This window comes from Pleurodeles waltl, chromosome 5, assembly GCF_031143425.1.
Source record: "Pleurodeles waltl isolate 20211129_DDA chromosome 5, aPleWal1.hap1.20221129, whole genome shotgun sequence".
Taxonomy (NCBI): domain Eukaryota; kingdom Metazoa; phylum Chordata; class Amphibia; order Caudata; family Salamandridae; genus Pleurodeles; species Pleurodeles waltl.
Genome location: NC_090444.1, coordinates 734,457,205 through 734,482,840, shown reverse-complemented (window position 1 = coordinate 734,482,840; position 25,636 = coordinate 734,457,205). Strand labels below are relative to the sequence as shown.

General features: G+C 47.1%; 1 protein-coding gene across 4 annotated transcripts in view; it reads right to left on the bottom strand.

Annotated features, from left to right (window-relative positions):
- Window positions 1-25,636, bottom strand: part of BIRC6 (baculoviral IAP repeat containing 6) — a 1,722,273-nt gene that overhangs the window by 657,090 nt on the left and 1,039,547 nt on the right. For all 4 annotated transcript variants that reach the window (XM_069234691.1, XM_069234693.1, XM_069234692.1 and 1 more), the window contains one exon: window positions 8,120-8,246. In XM_069234691.1, coding sequence (XP_069090792.1) covers window positions 8,120-8,246 — 127 coding nt within the window. The remainder of the gene's footprint in view (window positions 1-8,119; window positions 8,247-25,636) is intronic.

Genomic DNA, 25,636 nt, shown 5'->3' with positions numbered 1-25,636 from the left:
CAATATGTAGAGGTGAGCAGTTAGTACGATAAGACTGTAACAAGCTAGTGTTTATCATAGGCAAGAGAACAGTTTGACTTTGGGAGGCGTGCCTTGGGAAGATGGCCAGCTCCTGACGCACTCCTTTCAAGGTTTACCCAAACTAGCCGGCATTTTTGAATATTTTCATCTGAGAGGGAGGGTCTTCTAGAAGGGTCTTTTGTGGTTGTTTAAGCTATAAAAAGGTGGCCGTGCTCAGTAGAGATGAATTCCGAGACCTCAGTCAGGATTGGACGTCAAATGCCTGACATTGTTTCCGTGAGGATCTCTTTCTTGCAGTTGAACGGGGTCGTCTTCTTGCTGGCATGAGAAAGATGAAGCATCTGGCAGGCCCTACGGTGAGGAATTTTTATTATTTGCTTTGCATTGCATATGAATATATATCTATATATCAATATGTAAGTGTTTGTATCCTTGCATGTATATATTTGCTGTTTATAGATTGAGGATTCTTTATACATGGACTTACGTTGTTGCTGCACATTTTGAAAGTACACTTTTTAGTAGTCAAATCTTCCTTCATGAACACTGCAAAAAGCAATAGTAAATGTCTTCTTCAGATTAATAAGTGCATTCCAGAGAATTGTATTAGACTTCTTTCAGTGTGTATATCTTGGCTCAGTCGAACGTAAAGCAAAACAGAGTCACAAAACAATTGATGCCAGTGAACTTAAATGCAGCTCTCTTACGTCGGTTCCTGGGTGGAATACGTCACTGCAGAGTCACATTTGTGACCTATCAGCACACTGGAGCATTACTGTAATATTATATAAGGACAGTCTGGCTTTGTGAGGAATATGAAGTTAGAAGCATCCATGAGACAGGATTACCAAAAACGTTGAGTAAAGGAAAAGTAGATTATTTTAGTAAAAAGATAAAAGAGGAGTGGCTCTATCACACAGTGCTGTTGGTAGGAGTACTACTTTCCTTCTAATAACTTGCAAATAACATAGGAGATAGGCTCTCTATTAGTAACAGCAGATACTTTTCACTATTTTTATGGAAGGCAGGAAGAGAGACGAAGAGTGATGAGCTTCACTGCCATTACTCAGCAAACAACAGTGTCAGGTGGCATTTTTTTCTACTCCACTGTAGCAGGACCAATGAGAAGGAAGAGAATGAAGCAAAGTAAGAGAGATGCTTCAGAATACAACAAGCGTCAGTACGATTACTAAAATCTGAATGCCTCCCCCCACACCAACCACTTCTAACTAGAATACTAGAGTAGCGCAACAGTCCCAAAATGGTGTGGCACGAGTCGGTTGAGCCCATGGAGGTCACTTAACATCTTACTCGCTTACGCAGCCTTTGAGACTGGCTGGATTCACTTTGAGACATTTCCTTTTGCATGCTAAAACTGAGAAAGAGGAGCAGCTAGTCAAAGGCTTAAGTAGGGTAGAGGCAATAACCTCCAAAGACAGACAGGCCTTGGCCAACTGAAAGAAGCTCTAGTGTCTGGAAGGTGCCACTTGGATGGCACTCTGCTAGTTCAATGTGACCACCCCAGTCACAAATTTCTGTAGCACTTCACTAAATGTGGTTTTCCAAAACAAATAAAGTTGCTACTTCATACTAGATGCCATCTTAAATGCTGAAATCTTCTGCCTGGTATGCCCGTGTAAGTAGAGGCTAGTGTTCATACTGCTGCGGTCTAAATGATGTGCCTGAGTATGAGTAGGTTTGGGGTTTTTCTCAACAACCTCTTTGCCAAGAATCGGCATGAGTACATACAGTAGGTCAGATAAAAGGCGTAAAATAACCAATTGTGTGATACAAAGGAAAGAAAAACACTTTGGTTATGACTGTTTAAAGATAAATGAAATGTGGCTAAAAATTGACTGAGCAGCATCCCATTTCAAATACACCTACATATAGTCATGCATGCATAACATCAGACAGAGGGAGTTCTGCATAGTAACAAATTTAGAAACTGCTTTAGATTCCATTACCAAATAGCAAAGTGCCCTCAGGATGGAGATGGCAGAACAGGAGTACTGCGTTCAAGCAGCAGCAAAATGAAAATCAATGTAATAGTTATGTTACTAGTCTTCATTTTAACATGACATTATTCTCAGACCTTTGCATAGCATTATCCTTTAAAATGTTCTCCTACTTAATAAAATATGTACATTCATGTGGCATCGTTTATGGAATTTAAGAATGTACTTAACTTTCTGGATACAACTGTAGGAAGATGGCTGTTTATATAGTGCATTAAAATGAAGTACACTGTGCCAATAGTCCAGTGGATCCCCAATTGGTTAGTATAGGCAAAAGTAGGTAGGACTAATACTCTATTTTGTGGTAGTGTGGGCAAGCAGTTAGACTTATCAGAGGGTAGTGCTAAGCATTTGTTGTACTCACAAAAGCAGTAAGTGAGACACACCCTCAAAGAATAAATCTGAGACCAATTAATAAAATTAATTATTTTTATAGATGTTTCAAACCTAAGAACTTCGCAAGCAGGTAAGTAGACTTTTAACCATAAACACTTTGCAGTTTCAGAAATCAACACTGTAGGAAGCTGGATTGGCGTGTGTGGTGGACACCTTTGGTGTTTGCAGCTTATACCAGGTCAAGGCAACCCCTATTAGTTAGTGAGACAGTGTTTAAGAAGCCTGGGCTCTCTAGTGGTAGCTGTGGTGAGCAGCCAAGCCTTTATCTAGGAGGAGTGTAAAGCACTTGCAATACCACAGCAGTCACAAAGTAACTTATGACACATGAAAGGAACCACACAGTGTTGCAAAACTAAAGGTATTTTATTACAGTAACACTGAATTAGATTACTTATAGGCAGTCCCCCAAATGGTGTTAAGTCAACACTATACATACACACAGTAAGTATTAGGAATTAGCATAGAAAAACAACAAACATTGGCAAGGAGTAGCAGAAAATAGTTTGGGCCCTATTGGGGGGTGGGACCATATAATGAAATAAAATAGTTGAATGCAAAGGTAGGTCCCCCATCCAAGGATGTGGAATAGTTAGAAGGGAGCTGGGAGCACTCAGGACCCCAAAAGGTGAGCACCTCAGTGACACCAACGACCAGGAGACCAGAGGTTAAGTTACCTGGTCCTTCCAAAGACTAACGAGGTGACTTGGAAACGGAAGATTGCAAAACCAGGACCAGTGTAGTGGAACCCAACGGTGGATTCCGGAAGAAACGGACCTGCAAGAGAAGGGGACAGAGTCCAGTCCTCGCAGGAGTGTCCGCGTGGGGCAGGAGTCACTGCCCACCTTTCTGTGGATGAAGACCTGGGTTGACGAGGGAAGATGAAGATCAGCTGTGGAGCCCAGGAGCTGCAGAGAGGTCCTTGGAGTTGTGCAGATGTCTCACGTCGGTCGCCAGGTCGCAGATGGTCAGTTGTCAGGAGGACCACCAACAACCCTTGGCAAATTCAAATCTTGGCAGAAGAGAATGTGCAGAGAAGAGAACCAGCAAGGTGCAGGGGACTCGACACTTGGAGGGGAGTCCAAACTGACCTTCAGCACTCAGGAGAGCCAGCAGAAGCAGTCGTAACCCCCACAGGCAAGCCACTGGCAGCAGGCACAGTTATTAGCAGTGAGGCCCAGTCAGCACACCTGGAGAGGGTCCCACATCAATGAAGCTGCAGAGGAGAGACTGTACTTGGAGAGATGAAGTGCTGGAGGCCGGGGCTACTTTGAGCCTGAAGATCCCTTGGAACAGGAGTCAATAAGTCTTACTTGCTGCAAGAGTCCCGGTGCACACAGATACTGTCCTGCAAGGAGAGGCATGGGCTCATCATCTCCCAAGTTGGGCAGAGATGACCAAAAGGACAGCTCAGGACCACCGCCTGTGTTGGACGATGCATGCAGCTCCTGTGGGGAGCAGATCCTAGCTGTTGGACACTGTTAACTTAGGTACCCGTGGATGCAGGGGAGTGACTCCCTCACTCCAAGGGAGATTCCTTCTTGCTTCTTTGGTGCAGCTGAAGTCTTGCCGACCCCAGAGGATGCACAGCCGTGGAAATGTTGCAATTACTGGAAGGAGCCAAAGAAACAATGTTGCAACATGAAGTTGACTCATGAGTTGCAGGCTTACTTGGGTCCTGTGAAGTCCAGCAGCGGTTCTGGTGGCCAGGAGCAGAATAGGTCGATGCAGTGGAGTCCTGGTGGAGTCTTGAACACCGAATCTGGGGACTCATCTGCAAGAGAGTCCCTTAATAGCCCAAACAGGGGGCTTGGTCACTCTGCAGGGTGACTACCTATCAGAGGGGTCATTGACATCATACACCTCTCCTGACCAACATGATGCTCACATGGGTCTCTGCACATCTTGTTTCCAAAATGGCAGAATCAAGTGGCTACCTGGAGGAGCTCTGGGCATGATCCCTGGGGTGGTGATAGACAGGGAAGTGGTCACTCCTCTTTCCTTTGTGTGGTTTCTCACCAGAGCAGGGAATGAGGGTCCCTTGACTGGTGCAAACCAGATTATGCAAGGAGGGCACCAAATGTGCCCTTCAAAGCAAGTTGGTCGTGCGGAAAGGCTACCCCACAGCCTTATAACAACTATTTCCAAGGGAGAGGGTGTTGCCTCACTCTTCCACATGAAACCCTTTGATCTGCCTTCCACTGCTTGAGCTGGTCAAGCAGCAGGAGGGCAGAAACCTGTCTGAGGGGCTGCAGCAGCATGAGCTGCCCGGAAACCCTGTAAGACTGGTAGGAGCCTCCAGAGCGCATGGAAACATCCACCAGTGCTGGTATTAGTATTGGGGTGTGATTCCGATATGTTTGATACCAAACATGCCTAGTTTCAGAGTTACCGTTATGTAGCTGGACCACAGGTAATGAGTGACCTGTGGCCAGTACACGGGTAAAATAGCTTTCCAGCATGAAGTCTAGTGCATTTGAACTGGAGTTTGTAAGGGCACCTCTGCTCATGCAGGGGGGCCCTCACATACCGGAACCTGCACACTGCCCTCTGGGCTAGGAGGGCCTACCATTGGAGTGACTTACAGTGACCTGGTGCAGTGACCAGCAGTGAAAGGGTGCATGCACCTTTTCACGTAGGCTGCAAAGGCAGGCCTGCAGACACAGTTTGCATGGGCTCCCCATGGGTGGCATAATACATGCTACAGACCACGGGAGACTCCTGGTGTACCAATGCCCTGGGTACCTAAATACCATATACTAGGGACTTACAGGGGTACACCAGTTTGCCAATTGTGGGGTGTAAAGGGTACCAAAGCAACCAAATTTAGAAGAGAGAGAGCACAATCACTGGGGTCCCGGTTAACAGGATCCCAGTGAAAACTATCTAAACACACAGATAAACAGGCATTCCAAAAAGAGTGACTTTCCTACAAACTTTCTGAGTTCTTCTCAATATTATCCTATGGAGGAAAACAATGTTAATTGAATGAAGGGTTAACAATGACTTACGAGCCCAACCTCGGAAAGCAAGGGTGAGTACTGGGCACTGAACAAAACCCCAGTAGGTCACACAGAGCAACAGTAGGGCAGGCAGGTGCAGGGGTACAGTAAGGCATCAGGTGCCCAATGCTTCTTAATGGGAGTTTGGTCCTTGTGAAGACAGGCTGTGCAGGCTCTGGCTGGGAAGCTAGTCGGGGACAACAAACAGTTAGGTTGTAGACTTGTGGTGCTCAGAGACGAAAGTGTACCATTGGTCCTCTTCTGCTGTGCCCAGGGACGACGGATGCAGGGGTGTCTAAGTGTTGAGTTCTCACGCGCGGCAGCATTCTCAGTCCGGGGGCCCTGCGTGTGGAGGCTGCAGTCCTTGTCCAGGAGTCCAGCAGGGGTGTTCCAGGACGGACTCGAGCTCTTAGGAGCCAGGGGACGTAGCTGGCACCAGTGACCCACCTCAAATCTGGTCAGGGTCGACAGGTGCAGTGGTTGCTGGAGGTGTTGGGTTTGCCTCACCACCAGGCTGTGGGAGAGGTGGCCTGTGTGCAGAGGCTGTAGGCATCTTGGGTGAGTTCCAGACGGGCGAGACCACATTGACTCGGTCTCTGGACAGCTGGGGAACCCCATTGGCATTGTTGGTTAGCTTCACCTAGGGTCCAGGATGTTGGGGGCAGTGGTCACTTTGGGTGTTGAGTTTCTGACATTCCAGAAGCTGCAGAGTCCTTCCCTTGGAGTTTCTTGTTTCAGAGGAGGTCCTCTGTCCACAGGAGACTTGAATCTTTATTGAAGGTAGGACGAGTTGGCTTTTTGTGCAGAGTCCTTTGAGGTCAGCAGGCAGTCCGGAGTGATACATTGCTGCTTCTTTCACCTCTTCTGCAGGAGCAACTCTTCTTAGTCCGGGTCTTCTTAGGCTGTCAAAATCTGAGATCTAGGGTCCAGGGGTGCGACCTAAATACTCAATTTAGGGGCGTTACATAGAGTGCCAGGTGGTAGCCACTGGGCTGCCCAACATTAGGCTGACTAACCCTTCTATGACCGCTTCCGTTGGGAAGTGGGTCTAATGCTAACCCTAGTGGCCTAATTCCTTGCAAACAAGATGGAGGAATTTGAAAAGTAGTTTCCACTTCAGCTCATCCACCTTAGGAGCAGGATGGGCATGAGGTGGACACACCATCTAATCTGCCAACTTTTTTCGCATGTGCGGCTTCCAAAAGTGGGGTCAGGACAGGGGTCAGAGTCACCGCCATTTGGATAAACCTGGGTCACACATTAAAAAGGTAGCAAGGCCTTTGAAGCTTTGTGCCCTGTATTGTCCATCCTGCCTGGGAGAAGTACTCTCTGTGTGTAATTATTAATAAATCAATCACTGGGATCAATGAAGGTTCATTATTCTGAGATGTTTGATACCAAACACCCCAGTATTCAGAAAAGCCATCATGTAGCTGGGGAACTCGTAATGACCAGTGTCCAGCACATTCATTTAAAATGGCCTCCTTGGTCACTTACAATGCCTCAGAATTGACAGAGACATAGCAGGGGTGTATTTGCTCAAGCATATATGACCTTACGTGTGCCTGGAATCACCCTACCTCAGGGGCGACTTACATCTTGCATATTTAGGTAAAGGGGGCCTGGCACACAGGGGTGTGCAACAGGTCGTGTTTTCAATGTAGCCTGTACCAGCATGGGCAATCTGCAATGGCAGCACTGTGGGAGTTTGGTGAGGGGTCCCAGAGGATGGCACAATTGGTGCTGCAGCCATCAGAGACCTTCCTTAGTAACCCAGGCCCTAGGTATCAGGGGTACCATTTACAAGGGACTTACAGTGGTAGCTAAAGAGTTTGCCAACTATGCAAAACAACTGTGAAATTTTGGGAAAAAGAGATCTGGCACTCAGGACCTTGTTAGCAGGGACCTAGTGCACTAACAGTCAAAGCCACATCAGAAACCAGGCAAAATATGAGGGCTAACCAAATCAAAAAAGGTGCTTCCCTACAATAACTAACAATTATAAATGTACCCTCATGGTTAGGTACCAAAGCAGTCAAATGAAATGGATTCCGAGAAATCCATTAGAAAAATAGCAATTGACTACTGGAGAAAAAGACCAGTTAACTTTGGCAACCTTTTTTTGCCTTTACACCGGAGTGTTTTACTGTGTTAACAGTTGAACTAGACAAAAAAAAGAAAAGGATTTATGATAGAAATTAGCTCACGTACTGAAACTGGAGAGTATTTAATAGCATGCTAGGAGGGAGGGGGGGAGGAAGGAATGAATGCTTTCTGCATGCACTGCTGGACTGTCCTAGGCTGGACTATGTCTGGTGAGGAATCAAAAACTGCCTCACAAAGTAATGGGGATCACAACCCAAATTACACCCCAAGATGAAATTACTTTGGTTAAGGGCTAAAAACCTCCAACCAAGGTACAAGAAAATATTACACAACCTCTTCGACAAGTTATGTGATTTGAATGCCAACATGCAGGGTTGGATCAAGATTCTGAAATAAAACCAGTAAAAAAAAAAGATTAAAAAGAGTTCATATAAACAGAACTAATTTCACTACACAGTTCTTAGAAAAAGACCTCAACTAAATATGTTTTCCACATTATTTAACTATGAGATTTAGAGCATTTCCGCAAATCAAAAGTGATCAGTAAACATATTTGGTTTCAGTGATGCAATATCCTACCTTGACTTAAGGAAATTACTGGAATTCTATTTGAATTATAGAGAAAAATTTCGCCTCCATGCTCCTTACTGCCAGAGGAAACTGAATTCAGGCTTAATGTAAGCCATAACTGGAGAAGAGACTCGAGCTAAAAAAAAAAAAGATAACATTTTAATTCTAATTTAGTTGGACATATGCTACAAGTTTGCAGTACAGAAAGTGCATTCTTCTGGATAAAATTTAACATATATTGTGGATTTCTTCAATTACAAAAAACAACCTATTCTTTCCAAAGAAAATTATGTTTTACCTTGAAGTGCTTTAACGTTTTAACACCACAGATTAACACACCCCTTGCCACACTTCAATGACCCTGGAACAAATGTACTTTTTGTAGATCTATTTTGTACTTCCAACATACAGTACTATATGGAAGTACATTAAAATCTATAAAATTAAAAGCAGATACATTTTGAGGTACAGAGAACGAAATTATCTAAAATAAATTACGTATAGGTTCATAGATAAAATAAGTTTTGATAATGAAGGTCAATGAGACATAACTCCTTCGATCCTTTTGCGGTACAACAATAAAACCATTTCAATTGACACTGCATTTAATCTTCAGAATCCTCTTGGTTTAAAGATTTTCAGGTGGCACACAAACTCCAGCAACAACCTCTAGTGAATGAGGTTGAACAGGGAGTAAACTAAAGGGTACAAGCCTAACCAGAGAAATACAGTGATGCCAAGAGAATCAAAGGAAGAGGAAACACTTTTGGCTACAATTGCCACACCTTAGTTTTAATTTCTTAGGGTGCACCTTCGGAATAAAGACAAACGAACACACCAATGAAAAAGGCTGCTGGGACACAAAATCAGCAGAAAAATTAAGTATCCACAACACACCTTGTTAATGAAAATAACTATTTCTTATCAAAGATGCTTTTTACCCATTAGCAGGAACTTTCCCTTTGGGGACGTGACCCTGCATATTATGCTAAGCATTACATTTGGTAATGCTTTTTCTGGTGGAAACTCAAATTAGCCACAGATTGCTCACCTTGTGAATATTAATCCGGTTGTTAAGTGTATTACTCGGTGAGGTTGCAAAACCACACCATTTAATACAAACATTTCCTCACAGCTTTCTTGTGTGACTTCTTTAACTTCAATCTGGACTTACTCAAAGACTTTAAGCGCAACAAGGACCTGTTGTGGGAACAACCTCAATAGCAGGTATTCACTCTCAACTTCGAACAGGAGCGGGACTTGAGCGGTTTCCTCCAGTGTTCAGCCATTTATTGCTCTGTTTCACATTCCAAGATTGCCTTCAGATTCAGGAGTGTGAATTCCACACACAACTTGGAGTCGTTTCTTGTGCAGCAAAGGTATGCTTCATGTGGGTCTGTTACAGACATTTGCTTGTGACAGCCCCGGCATGGTTTAAATCGTGTAAATGTAGGTGTGGCCATAGTTCCCTTGCACAAAGGTTGGAGAATTTATAAGAACAAATCTTGTCCAACTAACAAGGAAAAAGATCAGTGTTCAAAGCTATGGAGAGAAAGGACTGACATCAGCATGCCGGGGTGGCATTTATATGTAGCTCTCTTCGGCACTTTAAGACAGACCAAAGTCAAAGTGGAGCTGTACAGAACCACCTACTGGCGCACTGTTGTGTTAAAGTTTTTAGATCCAGTCTGGCACCTGGATATATTATAAAGGTGAATAATCTATGGTTAAAGAATCCATCAGAAAATTAGTGTTTTAATAAAGTTTCAGGTAGGAAAGAAGTGATTAACTTCACTTACATTCTCAGAAGTCTTTGAGAAAACGAAAAACTTGAAAAATCTGATATCAAGCTAAAGACAAGAAGGAAATGCAAAACGGGGCTAAATACCTTTGATAACTCTTTCTGGTGCAAACTCTATTTGCAGATGCTTCACCTTCTGAACTACCCCAAGCACCAACCTGGTTAGTGAACTTTTTCAGCTTCTTCCCCCACGCAGCATCAATAGGCAGAATCAAACTCCGCAGCAACATCACAATGCTTCCCTAAGTGACAACCCAAAGCCTTCAATAGGTGCTGACCATGCCCAATGACATCAGTCTAATCAACTTTTCTTCGTCCTGTGTGTTAAACCCAACTTCCGACCTTTTCAGAATCTTGTACGTCTGCTGCACAGAAGGGGGAAGAGGGATGGAATCTGCTGTTAGAGTATCGACCTAAAAGATTATTACCATGGGTAAGTAACTTTTTTCTGATACATACTTCTAAAGACAAATTCCACACCGTATGAAAAGATACAAAATCATTACCTCTCAAAATGCTGAGGGTCCGAGGAGCGGACTTTGCACTAGAATGTCCTGCAGAAACGAGCAAGCAAAATGGTCATCTCAGCATACTGGATAATCAAGGCAGTAATGCCTGGTGAAAGTATGGTCTTACATCAATTTGGCCGTCTGACAGATGTCCAACAACGGAACACACCTCACCAGTGTCGTGGTGACTGCTTTCGCTCAGGCAGAATGGACCCAAATACTCTTAGGGTGTTTTTTTCTGGTCAGGACACAGCTTACCTGTAGCACGGGATGATCCAACTGGACAAGGACTGCTTTTGGACCACCCTTTTTTTCTTAGCACCAATGAACATAATATAAAGTTCATCATACACTCAGTGATCCTCAGAGCAACAGATGTAATAACTAAGGGCCCTTTTCCAGTTGAATCAGTAAAGCCTCTCATCCGCCTTAGATGAGTACAGATGGACCTGGCCGTAGATTAGGAAATATGTGTTGTCACCAACGTTGTCATCTATGATGCTGCTAACTAAACCATTTGATGACATTTAAATTTTTTTTTAGCATTTGTTTTTGTCTTTCAAGTACTTTACTAGAATAATTCACCTTTGACAAAGACTTCATCAGTGATTTTCTGTTTACAATCTAATGTACCTAACCCTCGGAACACCCAAAACAGCGCATCACATGTGCAATGGATCTAGGTGCAGTGCCTGGTCCACAGCTATGTCTCGCTCCCACACCACACACTCAAGTGAGTATAGGTCCTAGCTTTCAGTTAGACCCTCAACAAAACTTCCTTTTTGAAATAACCGACTAAAAAAGGTTTTGAGTACAAGGCCTGACAGGTACTTTGCCCAGCACCTGTAGGAAGATAACAAAGAGTCCAGAGGTTTATGCATAGAGTCTGGTTTTTAGCCAGACCCAAACCTTGCTGTAGGGTACACATAATGTATTGAGCATGGGCCTTGTGTCATTTAGGAGGTGGAGAGCCAGGAGGTGTTAGGAAAAGCATTTGGCTATCGGTCAGGCAATGAGCCCAGTAAATAGACCTCACCAGGCATATGCTTATTCTGTTTCAGCTGCACTGATGACTGTTTTAGTTGCTTTTATATAATACTGGTTTTGTTCCAAATCAAAACCAGGAAAATGTTGGGGGAGGGGGTGTTGCAACTAAATAGCATTCATTACTCCTGCCTATCAATACTTTTCTTACTCTGTTGACTATGACTTTTAAGGTGTTTTACAAAACTCTGAGGGATTCTCTCTCTCACTTTGTATTACTACATTTCACTGGTGTCCCAACTGCCCTTTACAAAAGGTTGTATTGCATATGTTTGTACTCAACTCTAAGTTGTGAAGAACAAGTTACTTACCTTCTGTAACGATTTATCTGGTAGAGACATATTCTAGTTGCAGATTCCTTACTTCAGAATTTCCTCCAGGCGTCAGACTGGATCTGGAGATTATTCTTCGAGCTTTACCCTTGCGTGTTGTTAGGTTGCGTCGGTCGACTCCGAAGGCGTCGTTGGCATTCTGGTGGCTGTGATGGTGTTGGTAGTCATATATAGAAGCCACCTAAATGAAGTGACGTCCGTTTCTTTTCATGACTTTAAACGCCAAAGCACAGAGCCATGAAGAACACTGGAAATGGTGAGCCAGAGCTAAGGCCATGAAGGGCGAATTCCTGTCCCTAGAAATCAGTTTGCAAGTGGGGAGGATGGGTGGGTTGGTATGGCTATGCATAAACTGCTGAGTTTTCCTGCTCTGACGTTCAGAGAGCCCGCCAGATGTTGAACCACCAGGGTAATGCCGTGACGTGCCTGCCATGTCGAGAGGCGTGGAGCCTCCTGACAAAGAGTCCAGGATCCCACTCCGCCCTGTTTGCTGCAGTACCACATGGCGGTAGTATTGTCAGTGAACACCTGCACCACTTTACCTTTGAGAGAGGGAAGGAATGCTTTTAATGCAAGCCTGATCGCCCAGAACTCCAAAGGACTGATGTGGAGTCGAGACTCCGCAAGAGACCAGAGACCTCTGATTTCCACCTCTCCCATGTGGCACCCCATCCCAAGAGTGACGCGTCTGTCACTACTGTCAGATCTGGTTGGAGAAGGGAGAGGGATCTGCCGTTGACCCAATCCTGAGTCGAAAACCACATCTGCAGATCTTTCTCAGTCCCCTCAGAGATCTGGACCATGTCGGAGAGATTCCCCTGAGCTTCCCCCACTGGAACTTCAAGTCCCACTAGAGAGCCTGCATATGCCATCTGTCACTAGTAGGGTGGGGGGGGGGGGTCAGCAGGATGGAATAGGCCCGAAACTGCACTGTGTCCAGAAGAGCTCTGATGAAAGGGAGCGTCTGAGAGGGAGTCAGGTGTGACTTCAGGAGGTTCGCCGTAGTCTCAAGGTGGTAGACTACTTTCTGGGGCATGTCACCTTCAACAACCAGTCGTCGAGATAGGGAATGACTGAAACACCCAACCTGCGCAGATGAGCTGCAACCACCGCCATCACTTTCATGAACACCTGAGGGGAGCTGGTAAGGCCAAAGGGAAGCACAGTAAATTGAAAGTGCTTGTGACCTACCACGATTCTTAGGTAACGTCTGTGGCAGGAAGACAGGGATATGGAAATAAACGTCCTGCAAGTTCAACGCTACCATCCAGTCTCCTGGGTCCAAGGCAGACCGGACTTGAGCCAGCGGGAGTATTTTCAACTTCTCCTTTTTGAGGAAGAGATTGAAGGCCCGAAGATCTAAGATAGGATGTAAGCCCTTGTCCTTCTTTGGGCACCAGAAAGTAGCTGGAATAACAACCACAACCTACTTCTGGCGCAGAGACCCTCTCTATGTCTCCCTTGGCCAAGAGAGCTGTGACTTCGAGAAGTGCCAGATGATCCTCCAAGTAAGCGGCCGTAGGATGGAGGCATGGCCTCAGCGGGAGTCTCGAAGGGGAGAGTAGCCCCTTCAGACTATCTGCATAACCCTCCTGTCTCTAGTGATTGATTCCCAGTGGGGCAGGTGATGGCGAATCCTGCAGCCAACTGGTCTGGGAAGAGGGGATGGACTAGGAAGGCTTGGAGGCTGCAGCAGGGGTGGGGGTGGAACGGGCAGACCTCTGGTTTCCTGTCCCATGAGCCCGTGGGATTCTGTATCCCCAGCCACGCAGGAGCTGAACAGCATGGGTGGCACAGTGGCTGGGAAAGGGACAAGACAGGGAGCCCCTTCCATGGCACGAAAGGGGGACTGCTGGAGAAGGGGGCAGTCGAAAGGCCAAGGGACTGAGCCGTAGCCTCGGAGTCCTTGAACCTCTCAACCACCACGTTCGCCTTGTCTCCAAAGAGACGGGTGCCATCAAAGCGCATGTTCATGAAGGTCTGTTGGGCATCCCCAGAGAAACCAGATGTCCTCAACCAGGCGTGGCGCCTCAAGGCCACCGTCTATGCAACCGATCAACCTAGAGAGTCGGTTGTGTCCAGCCCACATCGAAGAGTGAACTTCGCTGAGTCTCTGCCATCAGCAACAGCTTGCAGCTTGGGAGACGATATTCCAGGCTTCCACCGGTATCTGCAGCAAGACCTACGCAATCATATCCCACGGGGAGTGAGCTTAGCGGCCCAAAAGGCATGCTGTGTTCACTGACTGCAATTCAAGACTGGAGGAAGTTGGTCCAGTCTCTTTGATTGCTGTACCAGAGGTGCGGAAGGGAATGTGCCAGATGATGAGGATGCCTGGATAACAAGTCTCTCAGACGTGGGGTGCTGGGACAGGAATTTAGGGTCATTCGGGGCGGGCCGATGCAGCAAACGATCGTCCTGTTCACAGATGCCCTTGTGCTTGGTTTGGACCAATTACCCAGAAAGACATCAGTGAGGGCTTCAATGAAAGGAAGGAGAGGCTCTGATGTAGAAGCCCCTGGTTGAAACACCTCTGTCAGGAGATTAGACCCGACTTCAAAAGTCGGCAGTTCAAGGCCAAGGAACTCAGCCAACCAACTGACCACCATGGAATACGTGGCTGCCTCCGCCGTAGCCACAGTAGGAGAGAAAGCATGCCAGCATCTGGGGAAGTATCCAGAGCACTGGCCTCTCCCAATTCCTGTGCCCACTCCATGTTAGGGTCGCCCTGGTATTCATAAGGTTCCAAGGACTCCTCAAATCCTTCCCTGTATTCATACCCATGGAGAAAAGGGTCTGAATCCAAACTGAGGTCAATAGACCTCATCGAAGAGGGTGTCGTCGGCCGACACCGCTCCAACTCAGAATCGTTGGGGATGAGGATCGGGTCGACGTTAATCGTGGGCACAACTGATGTAGTGAGCATCGCCGACCAAGCCGGTGCTGGGGAAGGTCTCGAAGGTATGACTGACGTCAGTACGAATCCAGAGCAGAAGCTGCTGGCATGGAACCTGAAGGGCCCCTAGCTGAACCCACAGGGTCCGAAGGTGTTGAACGGGGGCGGAATGCCCAAAAATGAGATGCATGGCCTCATAGAATTCTTTTAATTGGGCAGAGGTCGTTCCGGCTCCTGGAAAGTCAGGGAGGTGCGGAGCAGGCCCAGAAGTCATCGGGGAGGCCTGGAGCATTGACGTTCCTCCCGCATCACATCAGCCTCTCGAAGGACGTCTAGCCTTCTTCGACGACTTCTTCTTACTTGAGTGACCCTAAGGCTTGGAGGACAAAGAGTGGTAGTGAGTCTGCAAGCAGTCTTGAGACCTTACTCTCGAGCGAGAGTGACGCGGAGTCGAGTGTCGGAGCACGAATTTGGGTCATGGTCGCATTCCAGGCACCACAAACACACCTGGTGCAGGATCTGTCACTGACATCATGCGGGGACAGGCAATGCAAGGCTTGAAACCGGTCTTCGGGGACATCCTCGACGCACCAAAAGTCCCCCAAAACATGACAAAAGTGTCAAAGACTGTCAAAAATTGACCAGAGTAGCTCTCTTCGGATCAGCATGTGGCGCAGAAAGAAAAGAATTGATATCACTGCGCAGAGGCGGCGTCTACATATGACTCCAGACGTCATCACTGCGACCAATGTCAACGATGCCCGCGGAGTCAACCGACGCCACCTGACGACATGCAAGGATACTGCTCGAAGAAAAATCTCCAGGTCCAGTCTAACACCTGGGGGATATTCTAAGGTAAGGAATCTGCAACTAGAAGTCACCATCAGATCACATCTTTCATTCCAGTTACTACAAAGCTGGCTCTGTTTGTATGCCCATTGTTGTCAAAAGAGTGGTTTCTGCAAGATATAAACTGTACTCCGATCCTTCGTTCGCCCGTACATTGCTGTGCTGCACTGTCACATGTCTGTATGCCTGCGTGCTTGCAATTCATTCATGTGACGAGCTGATGAAATAGCAAGGAGGAACACAGTCTTCCATGTGAGCAACCACAGAAAGCAACTGCATTGCCTATACGGGGGAGCAAACGGGAGAACCAGACTGAAGTGCTTCAAGGGTATCACAAAGGGTTTTGGTATGAACATATTAGTAAGCCCTTTTAGAAAGCAAATAATAGATGACAAACTAAAATGGTAGATAAGGCAATCGCAAAAAAGTTGAAATGTCTTGTGAGGAAATAGGGTGTTTTTTATGGTGTGGTGGTGAGACCTCGCCTTGTGATACACTACAAACACTTCTAGGGCCACTTTGGCTTCATTTGTGAAACATTAGCTCAACCCTGGGTAGCTGGGGCTTCAAGCAGTCCAGCTCCAACAAAGAAAACAAGTGAACAGCGTTTTAATAGCATCAAAACAATTGAAGAAAGAAACAAGACTCTAGAGAAATCCAACACTAACTTCTAAAACTAGATTCTATTTTTATGGATTTATAGACCCTAAAACAAAAAAGACCCATCAGAGGGATACAAAGACATAGATTTTACAAGGAACAAAAAAATCAATACTTTTCACTCAACCACATACACGCATTGGCAAATTCCACAAATTTGACAATTAGAAAACTTTTCAGCCAAAATTTACTTCAAGGATGGATGGAAACATTTACCCTGGCAAGAAAAGCTGTCTGCTACAGTTCCAGTGTGTAGGAACCTGGCCTGGTGTGTACCTAAAGTACTTACACCTTATACCAGGTATCCCCTCTTAGTGAAGTGTGGGCAGTGTCTAGAAGCCAGGTTCTCTAGGGTTAGAAGTTGATGAGCAGCCAATGCTTATCTAGAAGACATGAAAAGCTCATGCAATACCACTGTAGTCACACAGCACTTACACGCATGAAAGAAACCAAACAGTGTTACAAAAACAAAGGAACTTTATTTTAGAGACAATACCAAAAGTCACAGTGGAGTGCAGGAGGAGTAGAAGCTACTACCCACACAGCTGTACTTGCAGGAGTTGGTTGACAGTGAGGAAGAACAGGTCAGCATTGTTGCCCTGGAGCTGGAGAAGAGTTCTCGATGGTTGCACAAGATGTCCCACGCTGGAGTGAAGATTGCAGATGGGTCTCTGTGCAGTAATTCCACCAAAAAGCCTTGGCAAAGGCAAACTCGGGGTTAGTAGTAAAGTGGTGCTGACGGGGACCAGCGAAGCCCAGGAGGACTCAACCCAGGAGGAGGAGTCACAGGGGACCCTAAGCGACACCGAGGACCCACAGAAGTCCCACAGGACGGGGACACAGAAGTTTCAGAGAGAACCATGCAGAGGGCTGTGCATCACAGGAAGGCGTGCTGGGGACTGAAGCTACACGTCGCCTGAAGATCCCTTGAAGGAGATGCAAACAAGCCTTGGCAGTTACGAGAGACACAGTGCATGGGGGTACTGTCCTGCGTGGAAAGGCAAAGGCTTACCTTGACCAAAGTTAGACAGCTGGCAGAGAGGACCAAGAGGACGACTACGGAACACCGTCCATGATGCAGGACCCACACAGCTCAGGATGAGAGGAGATCCATGCAGTCGGTCGTCGTTCCAGCAGGTGAATATGGATGCAGGGGAGTGGCTCCTTCACTCCAAGGGAGATTCCTTCTTCTTCTTGTGCAGGCTGAAGAGTTGCCGTCTTCTGGAGATGCACAGGTGGGGGAATGTTGCAAAGCTGGCAGGAACCGTGGAAACACAGTTGCAGAAGAGTCTTCTTCGTGGATTACATTGTTGTTGATTCCTGGAGGGGCCAGTTGCAGTTCCAGTGGCCAGAAGTAGAATTGGAGGTTGCAGAATAATCCTGTTGGAGTCTTGCAAGCTGACTCCAAGGACCCACCCAAGAGAGAGACCCTAAATAGCCCTGAAAGGTTGACTGGTAACCTAGCCAGGTACGCATCTATCAGGAGGGGGCTCTGATGTCACCTGCCTAGCCTGGCCACACAGATGCTCCCAGAGTACCGTGCTAACCTTGGAAACAAGATATCAGAACCCAGGGGCCCTCTGGAGGACCTCTGAGCACCAGTGGTGATGGACAGGGGAGTGACCTTTGCATTGTCCAGTTTAGCGCCAGAACAGGGTCTTGGGGGGGGGGGGGGGGGGGGTGGCAAGGACGAGGGGGGGGGGTCGGTTGAGATAATCCCTCAACCGGTGTGGACTGGTTTATGCATGGATGGTACCAAATGTGCCCTTGAAAGCATACCAGTGTCTTGGGGGAGGTTACCCTTCCCAAGCCAGTCACACCTATTTCCAAAGGGAGAGGGTGTTACCTCCTTCTTACAAAGGAAATCCTTTGTTCTTCGTTCCTGGACTTGATTAGATCAAGCAGCAGGGGGGCAGAAACCTGTCTGAGGGGTGGCAGCAGCCTGGGCTGACTGTAAAACCCTGTAAGACTGGTGGTAGCAATGCTAGGGGTCCTCTAACAAGCTCCCAGAGTGCATGGAATCATACTTCCAATACTTGCAACAGTATTGGGGTATGATTCCGACATGTTTTATACCGAACATGCCCAGGTTCGGAGTTACTTTTATGTAGCTGGGCATAAGTATTGACCTATGTCCAGTACACGTGAAAAATGGCACCCTCGCATTTACAAACTCCAGCAAAATGGACCTGGAGTTTGTGGGGGCACTTCTGCTAGTGCAGGGGTAACCTCACACACAGGTACCTGCACCCTGCCCTCTGGGCTGAGAGGGCCTACCATAGGGTGACTTACCGTGACCTGGTGCAGTGACCTGTAGTGAAAACGGGTGCATGCACATGTTTCACACGGACTGCAATGGCAGGCCTGCAGAGCCCTTTGCATGGGCTCCCTATGGATGGCAGAATAACTGCTGCAGGCCATCGGGATCCCCTGGCACCCCAATGCCCTGGGTAACTAGGTACTACATACTAGGGACTTGCATGGGGTACCAGTATGCCAATTGTGGGGAGAAAAAGGTACAGCTATTTAGTAGGGAGAGAGCATAATCACTGGGGTACTGGTTAGCAGGATCCCAGTGAACACAGTCAAAAACACTGACAACAGGCAGAAAATTGGGGTTAACCATGCCAAGAAACAGGTCACTCTCCTACACAGTCTTATTTGTCCTATGCCATTTACTTCTATGGAGTAGTCCTGGTGCAAGGGATATAGGATGCTGAAGATGCTCAAGGATGGTGAAGAATCTGTGAGGTCAACAGGATTCTTCCTGAGGCTACTCCTTGGTCCACAGTCTATGTGGGGCGGCTACGGCCAAAGGGGTTGTCGTCTCTCAAAGTCCTCTTTGGTCCAGCACAATTCCTGTTGCCACTGGACTACTGGTCACCAGGCACAATGAAACAAGTGATTTCCTACTTCTGGTGAAAACTCTCCTTCCAGGTGACCAAACTGCCCTCCAACAACTCTCTCATGTCTCCCGTGTCCAGAAGACTTGGGTCCACCTTTTGAGAATTTTGGGGTTTCTAGGCTACGTTGCAAAGAGAAACAATGATCCAAGGATCTGTACAAAAACTTGCCCAGGCAGGCTTCCTCAGCTTTTGTGGCCCTGTGCTGTGAACCACAAGTCAGCCAAATGACTCCTGAAGTCATGCTTCTGGCTGGGCTCGGGGATGACCTTTCCATGGGCAGGACAACAGAGGCGCAGTCCTATATTTGCTAGTCCAAGAAGCAGCAGGTACAGTCTAACTTTGGTGCAGCCTTTTCTTCGGCCCTCCCCTCCAGTTTAAGAGAGATCTGAATTCTGTGCGCCGAGTGTGTCTCCTATATGCTGAGAAAGTGCCTTTAGGGGAGGCAGCAGTCACTTGGCTATGGGCTACTTGGTTTCCTCCTGACCGATGACAACTTCCTTTGAAGTGTGGCATCTAGCTACCTCAGAGTGCTCTATTATCAACTCCCAAGATGGCTGAACCCTTCTGTTGGTGTGGTGTGTGAAGCTCGGTACCCTACCCTGGAGTTGTGGATACCTTGGGGCTACACACTGTACGAAGCTGGCTCTTTGATATATACTATTTCAAAATGAGATATAGTGTGCACAGAGTCCAGGGGTTCCCCAGAGGCTTAACAGAGGCTAAAGTAGATAATACTAATGCTCTCTTTTGTGGTAGCGTGGTCGAGCAGTTAGGGTTATCGCAGGGTAGTGCAAAGCATTTGTTGTACACACACAGACAATAGAATAAGCACACACTCAATTACTTAACTCCAGACCAATTTTTTTTTAATATAGCAAAAATAACTTTTCTTAATTTATTTCTAGAATCACAAGATCCAAGTTGCAGGTAGATACATTAATAAATATGTATGTCACATATGAATCAATATCACTCTGCTTGGAATCAGTAAATTACACAGTTTAAGAATAAATGGCAATAATCTGTTTTAAAAGTTGACACTGCAATTTTCAGAAACAGTTCCTGGGGGGAAGAAAAGCTAGTACGATTTACATGTAAGTACCAGACTTACAGTTTCAATCTCCGGGGGTCAGGAAGTCCACAGGCTGGAGTTCAAGTTAACCACCTAACACCCACCACCAGGAACACGGGCCGGCCGGGTGCGGAGCTCAAAGTTTAGGCAAATTGAACATAGGCTCCTATGGAGCTGTGGGCACTCTGTTTCAGATCTGCTGGCAGGTAAGCACCTGGGCCTTCAGAGGCTAGACCCAGGGGGTTTAGAGGAGCACCGAGGGGGCCACAAGTAGGCACCAAACGCACAACCTCAGCAGAACAGTGTCAGCCAGGTGCAGGGTGCAAACAGGGTGTCAAGCTCCCAATGCTATAGTATGAGGGGACCCCAGGGGTCATTTAGATGCTGCAGGCTGGGTCCAGGGGGTCAGTTTGGGAAAACCACAGGCTGGACAAGTAGGAGGGCCGCCTGCTGAACGTTGCTGCACTGGTGGTCAGGTTCTCCAAGGCCTGGGGGCTGCGGGTGCAGTGTCCCTTTAGGCGTTGGATATCTTCGTCCGGAGCTTTAGCGGTCATGGGTTTCCTCTGGATTCAGACTGTAGTGTGTCGTCGTTAGGGTCAGGAGAGGTCGAATCAGGGTGGGCACTTGCTTGGAATCGCCTGGGGATACTTGCTAGCCGGTTGGGCCACCTGGACATGGGCCGTGGGTGTTGTGTGCAGAGTGGTCAGGACTTGCTGATCCGGGGAGTCTCTGGAGTCCTTAGTTGTAGTTTCTTCTTGGACAGGGCCACTGCCCACAGGAGTTCTTGGTCCTTTGTGATGCAGGACAGTCCTCTGGAGCTTGGCAGAGGTCGCTGGTCCAGCAGGATGCATCACATTCTTGTTGCAGGTTCTCTGAAGCAGCAGACAGGCCGGTAGGTATGGGGCCAAGTCAGTTTGCGTCGTCCTTCTTCTCTGCTGAGGGTTTAGCTTAGCAGTCCTCCTCTTTTGTGAGGTCGCCAGGAATCTGACAACTTGGGTTCAGGGGAGCCCTTAAATCCTGGGGTCAGAGGGCATTAGCCAATGGCTACTGTCCCAGAGGGTGGCTACACCGTCCTTGTGTTCAATCCCTTTGGGGAGGGGGACACAAACCTAACCCTATTGGTCCCTGTCCTCCAAACCAAGAGGGAGGATTCTGCAGGGAGTGTGGTCCCCTCAGCTCTGGACATCCTGGGGTGGTCCTAGTGGGGGTGGTCACTCCTTCCTGCTTTCCCTAATTTTCCCGCCAGACTTGCTGCCAAAAGTGGGGTTTGTCCAGGGGGCGGGAAACTCCACTAGCTGGGGTGCCCTGGGGCATTGTAACAAGAAGCTTGAACCTTTTGTGGATCACTTCCAGGTGTTACAGTTCCTGCAAGGGGGAGGTGTGAAGCACCTCCACCCGGGACAGGCTTTGTTTCTGGCCACAGAGATCACAAAGACTCTCACGGCATATGATCGGAAACTCATCTGGAAGTGGCGGGCTGGCACAGACCAGTTAGTCCTGCACTAGCAGTTTGGCTAACATACAGGGAGCATCTCTAAGATGCCCTCTGTGTGCATTTTTCAATAAATCCCACACTGGCATCAGTGTGGGTTTATTGTGCTGAGAAGTTTGATACCAAACTTCACAGTATTCAGTGAAGCCATTATGGAGCAGTGGAGTTCATAATGACAGCCTCCCAGACCATATACTCAATATCGCTACACTGCACTTACAATGTCTAAGAATGGACTTAGACACTGTAGGGGCATGCTGCTCATGCAGCTATGCCGTCACCTGTGCTATAGTGCACCCTGCCTTAGGACTTTAAGGCCTGCTAGAGGGGTGACTTACCCAGTAGTTTGTAGGCAAGGCATCCTGAGAGGGGTGCCTTGACGACATTGTTTTTTTCTCCCCATCAGCACACACAAGCTGCAAAGGCAGTGTGCATGTGCTTGGTGAGTGGTCCCCCAGGGTGGCATAATACATGCTGCAGCGCTTGGGGAACTTTCCTGGCCATAGGGCCCTTGGTACCATAGGTACCTTTTACAAGGGACTTAATGGTGGGCCATGGGTGTGACAATTGAGGAAACAAAGGTACAGATTTTGGGAAAGAACACTGGTGCTGTGGCCTAGTTAGCAGGATCCCAGCACTTTTTCAATCCAAAGTAGCATCAATATTTGGCAGAAAGGGGGAGGGGGGGGGGAAGGGGTATTGATGCCAACATGGGCACTTACCTACACACACACACACATTGAAAAACAGGTTAGGCCACTGTTTTCACCTCTCTGTCCCCTACGACTACCTGTGTACCCAGGCAAAAGAGCAGCGCCTCTGAAGTGAGATCACTATTTGCCCTTTAAAGGTGGCTTCCCCTATGAAGCTTGCCTTTCGGGCTAATATCCTGGCTAACATCTCCTGCAGCAGCAGACCTCTATTGTTACCTGTCCTGGGACCCATTAACACATCTCCTCAGGTGGGCAGAAGGGTGTCTCATGGCCAGCATTGGCAAATGGCCACCGGTAAACTTAGGCAACAGAGTGGCAACTTTCTAAAAGTTGCATGTAGCAACAAGTTCCATTAATTTCGACTTGGGCATCAAGGTGGTTCATAATTTAACAAGTTATTGGACACCTTGAAATACCAACTTTGTTAGCTCCAGTTTGAAGTTAGCACAGCTGAGTTGTCAGCATACAACTCTGTACTCGCAAAATGGAGCTACCAGTATCTCTCACAGTGAAAACGACCACTGTAAGTTTTTACTGTCCGAACATGTTAAACACATGTTCTACTTTTAATATGATGAACCCTGCCTTAGGACTCAACAGGCCTGATTTAGGGGAGACCAGAATACATTGAAAAAGGAGGTTTGGCCTTTGCTATTGTTTGAAATGGCAAGGTCAAGTAAGCAGTGGCAGGCTGAGAGACATGTTTTACCTTATTTCGCTCAGGGTGGTAAAAAAAGTGCTGCAATCTCTGAGGAAACTTGCAGGCCCTGGGTACTCCTGGAACCATATACTAGTGCCTTTGGAGTAAATTAATAATACCAATTAGATATAGGTCAATCAAACATTCACAGTTAAGGATCCTTGCATTGGCACTGCACTCACAGAGTAGCAAAACCAGCAGCATCAGCCGCAAAGATGCAAGATGAGGCATTTCCTTAGATGTGTGACAACTAACCCTTAACTTTTTCCACAGCAGGGCCCTGTTGTGCTAGTGATAAGGAGAAAATGAAGACATCAGACAACTGGGTTTGAAAGGGTCAGATTTGTTGGGAAGAAAACCAGACAACAAACATCTCACAGCATTGCAAAAAGATTGGTTTTAGCCTAGGGATGCCTAGATGCCGAAATAACATTTACTACTATGGGGGCAAGATTGATGGCCTTGTCAACTGTTGATACTCAATCTCCATGCTTTGAGATGTAAGTTGCACTGTCTTGGATGCAGAACTTTGCCCTGCTTTGGCCACAGGTGGTCCTCCAGAAGTGGTAGCGGAATCGAAAGAAGGATGCTCAAAGGTCAGAAGTTACGGGTACCACACTCTCGTGGCCCAATCTGGAGCCACTAGGCTGACTCGTGTCGAGCAGCTCCTCATCTTATTCAGAACTTTAGGCAGGAGAATTAAATGCAGGAAAGCATACTGGAATCCCAAGCTCGAATCTAGACAAAAGGCATCTCTGTGCAAGAACTGTTATTTGACCTCCAAAATGCAAAAGTCTGGACACTGCATGTTCTAGGAGGTGGCAAGAAGACCAAGCTAGAGTTTCCTTCGTTGCTAGAAGATGCCCTGTGCCACCTGAGTGGAGCTGCCATTTGTGATCCACTATAAAGTCAGCAGACTGGGTAGCTTGTTGCCACTGTTGGTCTGGACACTGGCTGCCTGATTTCTGACATCTGCCTTGAAAGGTGTGTTGTTGCTAAGTCAGTGTTTGTTATGATCTCTGTTGCAAGCCTTTTCCTAAGCCTTGAAAGGGGCAGTATAGCTGGGGAAACGTCCATGCAGGGTGTCCTAAGACAAGAGAGTGCTTTCCTTAGAGCTATCTACAGCTTGCCTAGTCTCCAATCATATGGGTGCTGTCAAAGGGAATGCCCATGAGTGGCTGTTAGACTTTAATCGAAAAACCTGTAGAGTGTATCCAGGTATGGTGCCTAAGCACCACGCTGTTGTCAACTGCCCTTCCCAGACAATCAGTGCCCAGGCCCAACCTAGCCAAATACTTCACTGGAAACTGGCCATTCTGAATTATTTATTATTGGAGGTTGGCACGAAGGTCATCTGGGACTGAAGACAAGATATCGGTCACCATAGCTTTCAGTGCATACGAGTAACACCACAGGAGGCAACTCAAGTTTACATGATGGAGGGCAAGACGAGCGATGAGAACATTTGCTTTCTGAATGAATTCATGCGTTTCAATTCCGTTTGGGTGGGTAGTACACACTGGTTCTAGCTACTGGTGGAGGGACAAACCATTGGTGACTCTTGGGTGTCAGGTACCACAGAAGGAAAAAATGGGTCCTCTGGAGCTGGACTTTGTATCCTGGGTATATAGTGGTTGACAGGAGTGCAATATCCTGGCTCGTCCCAGAGCCCAAAAGCATATCTATTAATGCCTCATTAAAAGGCGTTAGTGGTTCTGAGGAGATCTCCCCTGGCTGCAGTACCTCCATGGGTGCATTGTTTGTTCCCTCCACTGAGGGGAGCTGGAGGTCAAGCACTTCTACCACTCTTATCACCATTGCAAACAAGTCAGATTCCTCCATATAGGGGCCGGGTGGAGCCACAAGGCCAATGCTAGGTGAGATACTAAGATCACTAGCCTCTTGAAAGTCTTGAAATAGGTTCTCAACAAATAATTATGATGTGTCATCTTCTTGTGGCTCGGGATGTGATAATCTGTAGTGCAATGGAAGTGTAACAGAATTCAGAGTGGGGTTGTACAAATGGTCAAGATGGGTGCTACGTTCAACAAGGCTATGGTGGATTAACCTCTCAGTCCAAGAGGACTATATGGTCTTCCTCTAATGTCATCACGCCAGTGTCAATGTGTGGGGACCAGTGCAGGACTTGGTGCCATATGGGGAGTCAGAGTAGGTGCCATCCCAAGAGCAGGTCGGACCACGAACAGGGTATAAGAAGAGCAGTTGGTGTCAGGACATTTCCGCCAACGGTAACTTAGCTGGAGATCTCCTTGGAATCAATGGGCCAAGAGGTGTGCCAGATTAATCCAGAAAGGTACTAAAGGTCTGCAATATAGCCTCCTTGAAGGCTTGAATCTGTTGTGGAGTTGCAAATGGCTCCAACAACTCGGGCTGGATTACAACTAGGATGAGTATTGGTTCCAAAGTGGGGGACTGAGACTTGAAGGTACCCCCAAGATCTGCATGACCTCTCCTGATGAATAGGGGAAGCAGGGGACCCATATTTTGTCGTCTTGTGTTTCTTCTTTTTCAACTTACCTTAAGACTTGGGT